This window comes from Helianthus annuus, chromosome 17 (genome assembly GCF_002127325.2).
Source record: "Helianthus annuus cultivar XRQ/B chromosome 17, HanXRQr2.0-SUNRISE, whole genome shotgun sequence".
Classification (NCBI taxonomy): Eukaryota; Viridiplantae; Streptophyta; class Magnoliopsida; order Asterales; family Asteraceae; genus Helianthus; species Helianthus annuus.
This window is the reverse complement of record NC_035449.2, coordinates 156,600,439-156,615,558: the sequence shown is the minus strand read 5'-3', so window position 1 is coordinate 156,615,558 and position 15,120 is coordinate 156,600,439. Positions and strand designations below refer to the sequence as shown.

At 40.3% G+C, this 15,120-nt stretch overlaps 1 protein-coding gene across 1 annotated transcript; it reads right to left on the bottom strand.

Moving 5' to 3' along the window:
- Positions 1 to 961: 961 nt before the first annotated feature.
- On the bottom strand, positions 962 to 2,002 carry LOC110924948. Its single transcript, XM_022168921.1, has one exon. The coding sequence runs from the start codon at positions 2,000 to 2,002 to the stop codon at positions 962 to 964; it is 1,041 nt and encodes a 346-aa protein (XP_022024613.1).
- Positions 2,003 to 15,120: the final 13,118 nt, after the last annotated feature.

Genomic DNA, 15,120 nt, shown 5'->3' with positions numbered 1-15,120 from the left:
CCAACTAGTTCATCCTCAACCGCTTTGTTCATAATGATGTTTAGGGATTCTAGGGCCAAAATGAACAAAAACGGTGAAATAGGATCCCCTTGCCTGAGCCCACGTTCCATATTAAAAGTCCCCGTGGGTGACCCGTTAACGAGTACCCTGCCCGACCCCGCATACAATATTCCCATAATCCAGCAACGCCACTTGGATGGAAATCCCATGTGATGTAAAATCGTAATCAGGAATTTCCAATTGAGGGTGTCGTATGCCTTCTCTAGATCTACTTTATAGAATACGGCCTGTTTTTTTGTTTTTTTTAACCCATGTAAACAGCTCGTTTAAAATTAATGGGCTGTCCACAATGTTCTTACCCCCCAAAAAAGCCGTTTGCACAGGAGAAACAAGCTTATCAATGAGCCTATTAGAGAGTACTTTGGAAATTACCTTGTGAACCATGCCAATAAAGGAGATAGGTCTGAATTCGCTCGGAAATCTTGGATCGTTTGACTTCAGGATAAGCGAAATGAAGGAAGCCCCGTTCGCTTTGCATAGAGATCCGTGGTGATGAAATTCTTTGAAAACCTCGAGGAACAGTGACTCGAATTCCCCCCAGAATTTTTTTAAGAAGGCAAAAGTGAAACCATCGGGTCCTGGTGCGTTTTCACTGCCGCACTCCCACACTGCTCCTTTGATCTCTTCTAGAGTAAAAGGCCTGATAAGTTCGACACCTTCTTGTTGCGATAATGTTTTAAAACCATTGTTGCTGATGCGTGGTCTCTTTGCCAGAGGCTCTCTAAATTTAGAGCTGAAAAAATCAAAAAACACTTTTTTTATGTCTTCCGCACCAGTTACCCATTCATCACCTGATACAATTCCGTTGATACGATTTTTGGCGTTATTATATTGACCCACTTATGGAATAGGGCCGAGTTATCATCCCCATGTTGAACCCATGTGGCTCTTGCCTTGATCTTTAGTTCTTCCAACCTCTTTGATTCCCAGTCAACGATGTATTCAATTGCGTCAAATCTTGCCTTTTTTCCTCCTCATTTAGGGGTCCCGATTCCGCTTTTACTTCCAAATTATTAACTAAGGTTTTAGCGTTAACAATCAGTTTGTTATCCACCTCCTTTTTCTTTCTCCTCCAATCCTTAATGCTATCCTTTAAACTTTTAAGATTACCCGCCAAACTTAGCCCATGAGAGTGAACCATAAGTCTACTGGACGTAACTGATTTGACCACGTCGGCCAATTCCGGGTCTAGTAGCCAGGTATTAAAGAACCGGAAAGGAGTTGGGCCGAAGTCGTCAATATTGACCTGAAGGATGAGAGGTCTATGATCCAGTTTTCCTCTAGGCAGTGCCGATTGCTTAGCGTTTGGCCATTTATCCATAAACCCGTCACATACGAAGATTCTATCGAGCTTACTCTTTTTCGACCCGTCTGGATTTATGTATGTGAATTTCGCTCCACCCATGTTATACTCTGAAAGGCCAGCCAAACTTATGAAGTTATTGAACGCCAAGGCATTATTCGGGTTAAAGACTGAGTTTAACCTTTCTTCCTGAAACCGCACCTCGTTGAAATCGCCAAGGAAAACGAAAAAACCTTCAAATGACTCCCTCACTTCCAGTAATTCATGCCAAAGATGTTTACGTCTACTATCATCGTTCGGGGCATAGATGTTAACAATGAAGAAGTCACCATCTACTCCAGTAACTTTTCCACCAATAATGATAAAATTTTGTTTTATAATTCTCAAATTAGCGTTGAAAACAGTAGGATTCCATACAGAAATCAAACCTCCCGAACGCCCAACGGCATCTGCTATGGCGAAATCCACTGCTGAATTATCCCAAAGCCTGCCGATTTGATAATTGGTGATGCTTGAAAGTTGCGTCTCCTGTATAGCATAAAATGCTACATTATTCTCCTTTATCAGTCTTCTGATCATCGATGCCTTAGCTTCAGAAGATCTGCCCGCCCCTCTAATATTTGTAGTTGCGAGGTTCATTGTTGGCCATTAGGCCCCTCAGACTCTTTGACCAAATCTTCAACTAGGTTCCTGAAATTATTCACCGCTATACCCACTGCTTCGCCGATCCGAATGGTTTCTTGTACCTCTTTGTCGATCTCCAGCTGAGAATGATTAATCGGGGAGTTATGCCGAGAATCCTCAGCAAGAACTGAGCCATCCGTCCACTCCCCCTCTGAAGAACTATCTTCCCAAAATCGATCCACCTGGTCGTCTCTAATAAAATTATTCACCTCATCGTTAATATCGATCTCATCTTCCGAAAGTGTTGCCCTGCTTTTTCTCCTCAAAACTGCAAGTCTTTTTCTCCTGATTATTTTGTGTCTCCATTTACCTTTACCCTTTTGAGAAATGTCTATGTTGAGATCTGGAATACCTTTATCTTTGCCAAAAGAACACCCATGTTGGGAAGTTGATCTGGCTATCTTTCATGCACCCCAATATTCTGCTCTCCCGATGACGGATCCCCAAAAGACTTTTTGTTTCCCGATCCCTCCGGAACCGACTGTGCCGGCTGACCTCCTCCGGGCATCTTTTCCGGCGGCAGACCTGCATCAGCAGTGCTGTTATTAACAGCGATCTCTTCTACCACCAGATGAATACCACTCGTTTTATCCTTCTCTTGCTTATCATAGTTAACTTGAACCGGAGCTACATCTTCTATCACGACGACACCTTGAAATTTTTTTTTTCCGACTTTGATTTATCCGGCTTTCTGAGGACGAAATCTGGGTCCCAGTCAGTTTCCGATTCCATTACCCAGACCTGAAAGGACTCCGTTCTCCAATGAACTACGATCTTCTCTGCTACTTTCCAACCATCTTCGCGAATAACCGCCACTAAATCATGAGCTAAGTTCCCATCTCTCACAGAAGCCAACGAGCCATGAACGATTGGACCAAACTGCTCAGCTATTTTGTCGAAAACATCTTTGTCCCAAAGGTGGATTGGAACCCCCGTAATTTTCAACCATACTACCCTTTCAAATTTAAGGTTCTGTCCTTCCCATAATTCTAGTGAATGAAACCATGTCTCCCATAGCTCCTTTTCATTTTGTAAGAAATTTCCAGCCTTCTGACAACTCGGAAAAGTGAGCAATACTTTCATACCTCCAGCGTACCTAACAGTAAGACCCTCGATATCCAAAAAACTTAGCAAGTCTTCCATCCGGCATAGTCGAGTAGCATCCCGGACTACTCCTAAAAGCGAAAATTTCCCCCATGAACGTTTGGCCTGATATTCTGTTGGTGCACTTTGTGTCTGTACTTTGTCTATATTTTGTAATGTATAAAACGATGTCTTTTGTCGGTTGTGTTTACGTCCTTTATGTGTGTTTATGTATTGTAATGTGTTGTTTGACCAAGTCAACCATCCTCCTGGTTTGACTTGGCCAAACTTCAACACTTAGTATTTGAAAGATAGAGTGTCACGAAGGATGTCTTCGAAGGATGATGTTTATCCTTCGAAGACTTCGAAAGATGTCTTTCGGAGGATCTTTATGGACCTCGAAGGATACACTATCCTTCGAGGTATGTCTAGATCCTTCGAGATCTTTCGATAGGTTTTCTGGTCGACAGATGATCCTTCGACCAGGACATCTATCCTTCATGCATGGGAATCTGTTTTGGGTATATATATCCATGAAGGGTTTCACTTTCACAATAGTTCTGATAAGTTTCTGTCCAAAGTGTGTGTTCTTCATAGAGAGCTTTTGTGTGTGAAACCCAGGTCTTTGTTAGAGTGTATTTTCAGTTTGGTCAAGGTCTGTAACCGTGTCCACTGAAATACAAGAGAAAACTTTGATACTTGCTTGTCTACTCTTTCTCTTGTTCACTTTGCTTACATATAAACTCCGGTTTGCTTGCTAGCTTGGATTCCGCACTTGCTAGTGGGTTAAACATAACAAGGAATAGGTTAAACCTCAACCTCCGAGGGACCTACAAGTGGTATCAGAGCCGTGGCTCTTTTCCTTGTTAAAACCGGGTTTTTGTGCAAGACTTGGTAGTTTTTGGACAAAAAGTTTCTTGGTTTAGCACCCGTTTTTAGTGTGTTTTCTGGATATTTAACCATAAAAAACGTGTTCTAAACTAACCGGGTGTGTTACGGGAAGGTTTGGGTAACTTAAAAATCATATCCGATAGTTTTTCTGTTTTCCGACCATTATTCCGGTCAAATTCCGGTTGCCTTGGTGAGGATAAGAAACTTCTATTTTGGGTGTTATTTTTGAAAGTCAAATCTGATTGTGAAAAGGTGTTGTCAGATCATACCCATTTGCCGAAAGTTGGTCACCTACCACATCAACTTTTCACCAACTTTTGTACCTTCTGTACTTGTGTCAGAACCGTCGAAAGATAACTTTCGAACTCGAAAGATCATCTTTCGATCAAGGAGATTCGAAAGATAGCCATCCTTCGAACATCCTTCGAAGTCTGTAGGTTATCCTTCGAGTCAAGGAATCTTTTTGAAAGATCATCCTTCGAGCTACTGTTCATTTCGAAAGATAAGGATCCTTCGTGAAGGTGAATCTTTCAAGTTTATCTTTCGAGATCATCGTTCGAATCTCAACAGTGATCCTTCGACCACTGTTGATCCTTCGAACAGGTGTGATCTTTCGTGGATCCTTCGAGTCTTAATTGTTTAGACTTAACAGTTTGTGAATTTCAGGTCTTTCGATCCTACATCCTTCGGCTGCTTGTTATCCTTCGAAACTTTTAACATAGTTTGTGAAAATCAACTTTTTATTAAGTTAATTTTCACAGAATATATTAAAATATAAAATGGGTACAAACGGTCAATGGGATCCATCCGCATGGTCTTTGAATCCACAATCATCTACTGCGCAATCATCTACTTCTCAATCTGATCAAGATTTCAAGAATGCTTGGATGCAGGCTATTACCCCACCCTCAGCTGCCATGATATCTGCTCATCAGTGGGCCTTAGTTACTAATCAGAACAGCAGTATTCAGGCCATGATGCAAAATGACAATGAGACGGGTACAAACACAAAGCCTCCAAAGCTCAATCACATAAATGATTGGGGTTGGTGGAAAGAAAGATTGAGAACGTATGTTCAAGGACAAGGCCAAGACTTATGGATGTGTTTCTTCACTCCATTCGAGAATGAGTTAGAAGTCGCAGGATCTAATCCTCAGACTTACAGCACAATGACCGAGGAAGATAAAAAGAAGTTCGAATTGGAGAAGAAAGCATTTATGATTCTCACACAAGCGCTTCATAGAGATATATATCATCAGTTTGTCTACTGTACAACTACAAAACAACTGTGGGATATGCTTACTATGAGATGTGAGGGAAATGCTCAATCAAGAAAGATCAAGCAGGAACTGCTTAAGAAAGAGTTTGAAGGTTTTACTTGCATGGAGAATGAGGGTCTAACAGAGTTGTCTACAAGATTTCACCATCTGTTGAGTGAAATGTTTGCTTTCAAAGTTCCCGCTACTCCACAAGAAATGGTTCAGAAATTTGCTGATAGTTTACCAGCAAAGTGGAGCGGTTATCTCGAGATCCTTAAGGAAAATGGTGTTTTAGATACAATCACCATTTATGAGCTGATTCAGAAGCTAGAAAACAAAGCCGTTGAAGAAAGGCTCAAGGCTAAAAGAACAATCGTTCCTCAGAATCCAGAAGTGTATTTTGGGATTGCAGGCGGTATTCAAGGAGATAAGCCAGCTCCTCAACATGCTAAGCTTCAAACTGCTTTTCTTTCTAACACCGGAGCGTCTACAGCAAATCAGTTTGATCCCTCAGCATATACTATGCTCTCAAGACCAGACTCTTCTTCTTCTCAACAACAACAGTATGTGCAACAGACAGCTCCTCAGTTCACTCCACCACCTTTCCTGGATCCAAGTAGAGCTCAACAACAACCACCACAACAACAAGGGTTCTATGGAAGTTCTTCAAGCTTTCAAGCTACATCCAACCCTAACACTGTCAGATTGGATACTTCCAATTTCTCAAAAGTCAGTGTTGAGATTGCCAAGGAACATATGGAAATGCTGAATACTCTGGTCAGCGCTTATTGTGGGTTGGTTGCCGGTCAAATTGGAAATATCAACCTGACCAACGAAGATTATCAACAGGTTGATAAAGAAGAATTCGAGATGATGGATATAAAGTGGGCTCTTGCAAGTGCTATCCGGAGAGCTAAAGAGTTTATGGAGCGAACAGGTAGAACCAACTTGGAAAGCAACAACAATACCAAGTATGGTTTTGATAAAAATGCTGTCACCTGCTTCAACTGTGGTGAAAAAGGTCACTTCAAGCGGGAATGTCAGAAACCAGCCAAGCAAGGCAATCAGAATCCGTTTAGGAATCAACGACAGCCTCAGCAACAACAGAACAATTCTGACAGACAATTAGTTCCCGTGGGAGGAAATTCTTCTGGATCCACAAACTCTAATCCCCACAGAGGATTAGTGGTTCAAGCTGACGAGATTTGCAACTGGAATCTTCAGCTAGGTGAAGGAGGAAATGGTGGCACAGCTTGTTATGCCAAGGTTGTTGAAAAGGTTGAAGAACCCGTGCATGCTGGTGAATCTTCTGAGGATGAAGACAGTTCGGGTTATAGTGGAAGTTCGGATGGGGAATCACTCGATGTTAGTGATATATCATGTGAAGCTTTGGATCTGGAGGTTGATGAGTTATTGGCTGATGCTGAAGCCTTATGCAAAAGAAGATCTATTCTTTGTCAGAAAGCTGCTGGAACTTCTGAGAAGCTTTCTCAATTCTTTTCTGAAGATGGATCTTTCTCTTTTCATACAGCCTTTATGGCTCATGTTGAAGGACAAACCTCTCAGGTATGTGATCCTAAGCCTGAATCTATTTCTGCTAATGTTGAATGTGCTAAATGTAAAGAGTATGCAGAAAAGGAAAGTAAGCTTGAAATTACACTGCAACACAATCAACAATTGATTGTGGATCTTGCTAAAGCATCTGAGGCTAACTTCTTCTTAACCAAAAATGAAAAAGAGTTTAAAGAAACAATTAAGTCACTTAAGCATGATGTTTCTGAACTTCAAAAGGCTGTTTTAAGAAAACAATATGCTAATAACAACTTAATTGACACAATTGAGCAACAGATGGTTGAGCTGGCCACAGCAAAGTGTGAATGTGAAACAATCAAGCAGAAATTGGAAAGTTATTCCAATTCCCGCTATGTTTTAGATCACATTATTGATGTGCAAAAGAAGAAGAAGGATGAGAAATTCACTGGGGTAGGATTCAAATCATGTCCTCCTCCAATGAATCACAACTATTCCAAGATGCCTGATCACGAGGAGATGCCCCGGTTTGAACCTACAGTGCAACTAAATCTCGATGAGTTTGCAGTAGGCCTTGGGTTCAAAGCAGGTGCATCATCCTCGGGACAAACTGTGTCTGAAAAGGTGGAAACTTCATCGTTTGTTAAGGAACAGAGTCCTCCCATCATTGAGGATGCTGATTCTTCAGACGATGAAACTGAAGAAAATGAGAAACCACAGTCTAACTTGGTTGCACCTGAAATTCCAATTGAGAATCACATCTTGTGTGATCCCCCGGTGAAACCAAGTAAGATTGAAACACCAAAGGCAATGAAGCCAAATGTACCTAGCATTGAAAAGAATAACTTGTTGTATACGCTCAAGGGAGACAGTAAAATTTATTCTGACAAGGATTTTCCAATCAAAAACGTAAATCAAGAGTTAATTGAGAAAATTTTTGAAGGAAGAACTGACAAGTTTTTGGGAAACAAGGGTAACAAAATCACTGTCACTCAATGTGAACCCGTTCCGTGTGAAGTAATTAGAAAACAATACGGAAATCAAAAACTGTCAACTGAGCGAAAACAACAAGTGAATTCTGGAAAAGGTAAAGAGCAGGTACAGGAAAAGAAAGCTCAAAAGGCTCAAGCACCAAAAGTACAGCAGCTTAAAACTGCACAACCTAAGGTTCAACAACCTAAGGTTGAACAGTCTAAAGCTTCTCAACCCAAGGCTGCACAACCCAAAATTCTACAATCTAGGGTTGAGCAACCTAAGGTTCCTAGGGTGCAAAACAAGAGAGCTCCTGTCAAGAAAGGAGAACAGAAAATGAACTTTGTTGAATCAAAGGGTACGGACAAATTGGAAACATTTCAAAATAAATCTAACATTGAATTTATAAAACAAGTTAGAATTTTAAAGAGAAATGATGAAAACAATTATACCCAACACACAAACGGATGTGACTCAGGTCCTAGCACATCTAAACCACAAAGTTCAGTCTCTGGTTCTCAGTCGAGTCATCAACACAGTTCTCCGAGGTTTGTAGAGCGGAGAATGTGTTTTGAATGTGGAACAATTGGGCACATCGTAAGATATTGCCCATATTTGAAGAAGTTGAAAGAAAAAGGAAGTGTTCCCCATGAAAACAATTACCAAAAACAACCAGTTTCCCCTAAACAAGACCCGCGTGTCTTACAAGAAAGGGAAAAGAAAGAAAAACAAAAGAACAAAAAGGTAATTGAGAAGGCCTTGAAATCTGAGGTCAAGGATGTCAAACCTGTACAAGCTAAGTCTGCAAACGTAAAACCAGTAAACTCAAAAGTAATTAATACGAATACTGGTAAAAGTCAACAAGCTTGGAAACAAAAGCAGGTATTGAATTCAGGGGGAGCACCAGAGGTTTTATTTCCTAATCATCAAGTGATAGAGATCACTTTCCTTGATGATCAAGGACGACCCAAGTCAACAAAGGCTTGGGTCCCCCTCTCAATCTGATGTGTTAACTGTATGTGCAGGCGGCTCCAGGAGGAACTGTGAATAGTCTTTGGATTGTTGACAGTGGGGCTTCCAGGCACATGACTGGAGACTATCGTCTTCTGTTTGATGTGAGAAGTATCAGAGGCGGATATGTCGCATTTGCAGGCGACAAGGGAGGTTACATTACCGGCGAGGGAAGAATTTCTAATGGGATTGTGAGTTTTGACAAGATCAATTATGTACAACAATTGGATCACAATCTCTTGAGTGTTTCTCAAATCTGCGACAAGAAGTTCACCGTGCATTTTGATGATGCCGGTTGTTATGTGCTGAAGCCGGGTTTCAAGATCCCTCCTGAATGGATTCTCTTATCGGCTCCAAGGGTGAATGATTTATATGTTCTTGATATGAGCCAAGCTATTACTCAGTCCAAGCAAGTCACTTGTTTCATTTCAAAAGCCACTGAAAAGGAGACGATCTCTTGGCACAGACGAATGGGTCACATTCACCTCAGAAAAATGAATCACCTAGTCAAAAACAATCTGGTGAGAGGTGTTAATGTGAAGAACTTTCAGCTTCAAGATGTCTGTGTGCCATGTCAAAAGGGAAAGCAGACCAAGAAATCTCACCCACTGAAGAAGGTAAACACTGTCAATATGCCTCTCGAGCGTTTGCATATGGACCTTTTCGGCCCAGTCAAACACAAGAGTGTGCATGGAGAAGTCTTCTGCTTGGTAGTTACTGATGACTACTCAAGATATTCATGGGTTGATTTTATGGTTCACAAGAGTGAAACTCCTGAGATTCTGAAGAAATTGATCACCTTGTTAGAAAATCTGTATAATCTAAAGGTGAGAAGAATCCGAAGCGATAATGGTACCGAGTTCAAGAATAGAGTTATGGATGAATTTTGTGCTGCAAAAGGAATCCTTCACGAGTACAGCTCTCGGTATACGCCACAACAAAATGGGGTCGCTGAAAGAAAGAACAGAACCTTGATAGAGACTGCCAGAACCATGTTAGTCGAGTCTCAGCTTCCAGTTCGATTCTGGACTGAAGTTGTTGCCTCGGCTTGTTACACATTGAACAGGGTTCTTACAGTGAAAAGACACGGGAAAACATGCTTCGAACTCCTTCACAAGAAGACTCCAGACTTGGAATATCTCGAACCTTTTGGTGCACCATGTACCATGATTGAACCTGATGGGAAATTTGGTGCCAAAGCTATCGAAGGTTACTTCCTTGGGTATGCTACTCCTAATCTGCGAGTATGGAACCTAACTACCAAAAGGATTGAAGAATGGGGTGAAGTAAGAGTCCAGAGATATTCTAATCCTCCAAAGCCTTCTGGTGATCCTTGGATGTTCGACTATGATGGTCTTTTCGACTCTTTTAATCTGCCGACATTTGACGATGATAATGCAATAGCTCAAATGTTGTCTGAAAGCGAGAACGCGACTGGCTCTCAGCTGGTTCGCCCAATCCTTGTTGACTCACAAGCAACATCTTCTGTCAACAATCTCGTTTCAAATGAGGTGTTTAATGATGCTGTCGACTACAATGTGTCGTCGGAAGATGAGGATTTTGTTGATGCTAATGATGGTGAAACACGGGCTCCGGTGCAAGGTACTTCAGAAGCAACGGATCCAGTGTCTGCTCCTATTATTCAAGAAGAAAATGCATCATCGTCTACTACTCACCAGCTTCAAAATGATATCGGGAATTTGAATATCACTAACTTGAGGACCAATGTTGAGGTGCCTCTAGTTCCTGAAACCCGAATTCATAATATTCATCCTCAGCAGAATATCATAGGTGATGTTCTCAGTGGTGTTCGGACGAGAAATCAGATAAGAAACAATGAAAATGCTGGATTGTATGCTGAGATAAGAGAATCGGGACAACAGAATCAGTGGTCCTTTGCCTGCTATGTTAGCCAAGAAGAACCTAAATCTTGGAAAGAGGCATTGAAGGATGATTCTTGGGTGGAAGCAATGCAGGAAGAACTTCAGCAGTTTGAGAAACTGGGCGTATGGAAATTGGTTGATAGGCCCGATAACTACAAGAAAATCGGAACTCGCTGGGTGTTCAAGTGCAAAAAGGACGACCGTGGGGTTGTTGTCCGAAACAAGGCAAGGTTAGTGGTGCAAGGTTTTAGTCAGGTTGAAGGAATTGACTACAATGAAGTGTATGCTCCTGTTGCACGTCTGGAGGCTATTAGAATCTTTCTAGCCTACGCATCCTTCAAGAAATTTAAGGTGTACCAGATGGATGTTAAGAGTGCTTTTCTACACGGAGTAGTCGAGGAGGAAGTATATGTCGAGCAACCACCGGGGTTTGAAGATCCATTACATCCTGACAGGGTTTTACTTCTCAACAAGGCGTTATATGGTCTTCATCAAGCACCTCGGGCTTGGTATGAAACGTTGTCTACCTATCTGCTCAACAATGGTTTTCGACGAGGTTTGATCGACTGTACCCTCTTCATTAAAGAAAATGGTGAAGATCTTCTGTTGGTACAAGTATATGTCGACGATATTATCTTTGGTTCTACCGATGATAAGTTGTGTAAAGAATTTGAAAAGGTGATGCAGGATCGATTCGAGATGAGTGCGATGGGTGAAATGACGTTCTTCTTGGGTTTGCAAGTAAATCAATCCGAATCTGGAATCTTTATTCATCAAACCAAGTACGTCGGGGACATCTTGAGCCGGTTCCAGATGTCCGATGCGAAGCCTATTTCTACTCCTCTTCCTCAGAATCATGGAATTACTCCAGATGACGAAGGAGATGCTGTGGATTCTTCATTCTATCGTGCTATGATCGGATCGTTAATGTATCTCACTGCATCAAGGCCCGACATTATGTATCCAACTTGTCTTCTCGCTAGGTATCAAGCGAATCCGAAGGTCTCTCACTATGCTGCTGTCAAGAGGATCTTTCGTTATCTGAAGACGTACCCTGACACCGGGTTATGGTATCCTAAGGATGATAACTTTGATCTCACAGCTTTCAGTGATTCTGATTTTGGTGGCTGCAAAAAGGATGGAAAATCAACTACTGCAGGATGTCAGTTTTTAGGCAATCGCCTAGTCACTTGGCAATGCAAGAAGCAGACATGTGTGGCCACGTCTACATGTGAAGCGGAATACATTGCTGCATCTAGTTGCTGTTCACAGGTTCTATGGATCCAACAACAGATGCGGGACTACGGTTTTGAATTTCTAACTACTCCTATTTATGTTGATAATGAGGCTGCCTTACAGATCACTCGAAACCCTGTACAGCACTCGAAAACGAAACACATCGATATCAAATATCACTTCATACGTGATTGTTTTGAAAAGAGACTTATCGATGTGGTTCACATTCATACTGACCACCAACGTGCCGACCTTTTTACCAAAGCTTTCGATAAATCAAGATTTGATTACTTACTTTTGGTAAACGGCATTAAGGTGAAGCAAGAGTAACTAACATCAGGAAATCGTTTTTTTGTAAATATTTTTCTAAAAATCAAAAATCCAAAAATATTTTCATTTCCTTTTATTTTTGAATTTTAGGGGGAGAAAATTTCAAGAAAAATACAAAAACATTGAAAAATCTCAAAAATACAAAAATATGTCTTTAATTTATTTAATTTCTGCATTTAAGGGGGAGTAAAATCCAGAAAAACACAAAAACAATAGAAAAACAAAAATGAGTTTCTTGGTAATATAAGGGAAAGTGATATTACATCAGAGGTCAGTTGAAACATGTTTCTAAAAATCAAAAGAAACGGAAAATGATATGTAGCTTTACTTATGATGTACCGGTAGACTCACAATCATTTCAAAGTATGCAGGAGATATAAACATAACAGACTGAAAACCGGGTGGGAACCATTCATTGGCATATGGTCTTGGTACCGAAATTTCGTTTGATAGATTGCCGGGGTTCTGAGATATTCGGGGTTTATGCTTTTTATCATCCGGGTATCATGGTTGTATCTTTTACCGAAAAATAACGGGGACGCAAGTCTAGATCTTCCATGATACTATACATACGTGTACATATCTCATACTGCATTCGACCTCAATAAGTGATAAACAATCACATGTCCATCAAATAAGTGATAAAATATCACATTTATCCGGGAGTCAAGTTCGTCTCTCTGCTGTACGAAAGTACTGACCTGTTCACGGACTTGCTCCTGTGCCCTCATGCATATGAAAATCAAGTTCCTCATCAATAAGTGATTCTATCACACAGGGCTTGTTTTCAAATTCAAATAAGTGACTTGTTCACATTGTAAATATTTATACGTTAAGAAAACGGATGATAAACGATATACTCCCCAGTATGATGAATCGCGTGCATACCTTGATACGGGAATGTGTCGTGAAGTGGATGAACACCGGTCGGTAAGTATAATTCATACCTTAAACGTATCTCATTGTGTTATTATTACACTTGATTGTTGAGTTTAAGTGGATAACAATATCGGTAATTGTGGTAAAATATTTATCAACTTCTGTAAAATTATAAAAGGAAATGTGTTTTGACAAAAGACCGCCAGCTGATATGATTCTCTTCATCAGAAACTCGCAAAAATATTGTTGTGTTTGTATATAATTATTTACTGCTTTATTTTTAAACAGTTTTTGTTCGTTTGGTGCATATCAGCACGACATTAGCGGTGATGTCGTTTGATAACATTCAAAGGATTTTAAAATTGTTGCCTTTTTATTTTTATCAAACTTCAAAATCCAAAAAGATTTTCATTTTAACCTTATTTTTGATTGAATGATGTTGGTGCTCGATCCGATACCTGACAGGCCGAAATACTTCATAAAATTAACCTTGTCGTACTTCATAATGGACAATTTCTCAAAATGGTCATTTTTGGAAAACCTCAAAATTTGAAGGGTTAGATTGGAAATTTTCCCAAAAATCCAAGTGTTGGTGGAAATCTGATCCTTCGAGGAAGCAATGGCCCTCGTAAGATCAGATGGTCAAAGAAAGTCAATGAATGTCAACAGTCTCCATCGAAAGATACTTGGTCAACGAAAGATTTGACCAAGTGATCCTTCGAGTTGACTAGAACCCTTGAAAGATGGCTTTATATCGAAGGATATCCTTCGAAGAATCCAAAAAAATATCTGGCATCCTTCGATCCAGATCCTTAAAATATCTGGATCCTTCGAACCTTATATGGATCCTTCGAACAAAAGGGAATCCTTCGTGACAGCTGTCCATCCTTCGAACGGTTTGAGTCCTTCGAGACGGTTCAACTTTCAAGGTGGAATATAAAAGGGTGTCTTCTTCATCTTTCATCTTTAACAGTTTCAAATTCTCTCAAAACCCTCAAAAACCCTCTCGAATCGCTGCCCAAAATTCTCAAAATTACTTGTTTGTTAATCAGGATTCTCATAACATACTTGGTAGGATGATTGTTTTTAATCCGTTAACAAAACATCAAAACTAAATCATCACTAACATGTCATTGATCTTTCTCATTATATGCTAATGTTCATCCTTAATCTGAATGTTCTGTATTTTGTTTTTGTTTCAGTGATAGTGTGTATAATCCTGTGATTATCTTGTATCAGATTGTGCTTGTCGATTATGCTTAGGCTGAACTTTGATAACAGGGTTTTCGTTTTGATGAAAAACAGGGGAGGTTAGGGTTTGGGTAAAGTTAAGTATGGATTGTGTTCATGTTCCGGTTTGGTTTAAAATCTTGATTTGATGTGAAATTGGTAGTAGTTTTGATGATATTGATGTGTTAATGTTAGCATAAAACATATTTAAAATCATTCAAATGTCACCAGAAAATTTTAAAACCACCGGAAAAGCATTCCGATGAACAGACGTTTTTATCGGAAAATGAACAGTCGCCTATCTCGGAAGATGATGAGTCATCACCTTGAAAGATGTGCCAAACAGCATCTTTCGAGGTGAAGTTCGAAAGATAATGGATATCCCGAAAGATCATCCTTCGTTGGATCAGCCTTCGAAAGATCAAGGTATCTTTCAAAATATCTTGATCATTCGAAAGATGATCTTTCGACAAGCTTGACATATTTCAAGATAAACAGCATCTTTCGAGCTGGATCAACATCCTTCGAATCATTCTCCATCCTTCGGACTGTTTTTCATCCTTCGTGCCCACATTTCATCCTTCGATAGACAGAGTGTATCTTTCAATAGTTTCCAACACTTAGGAAATTTTCAAGAAATTGAAAATTTTTCTAAGTGTGAAACTCAATGTTGACTGTTTGACCTGTGCTTATTACGTGCAATTGTGATGTGCAGAAATGGCACCAAAAGTTAAGTTTGAGCGGGCCAAACCCACCAAGAAAGTGAAAT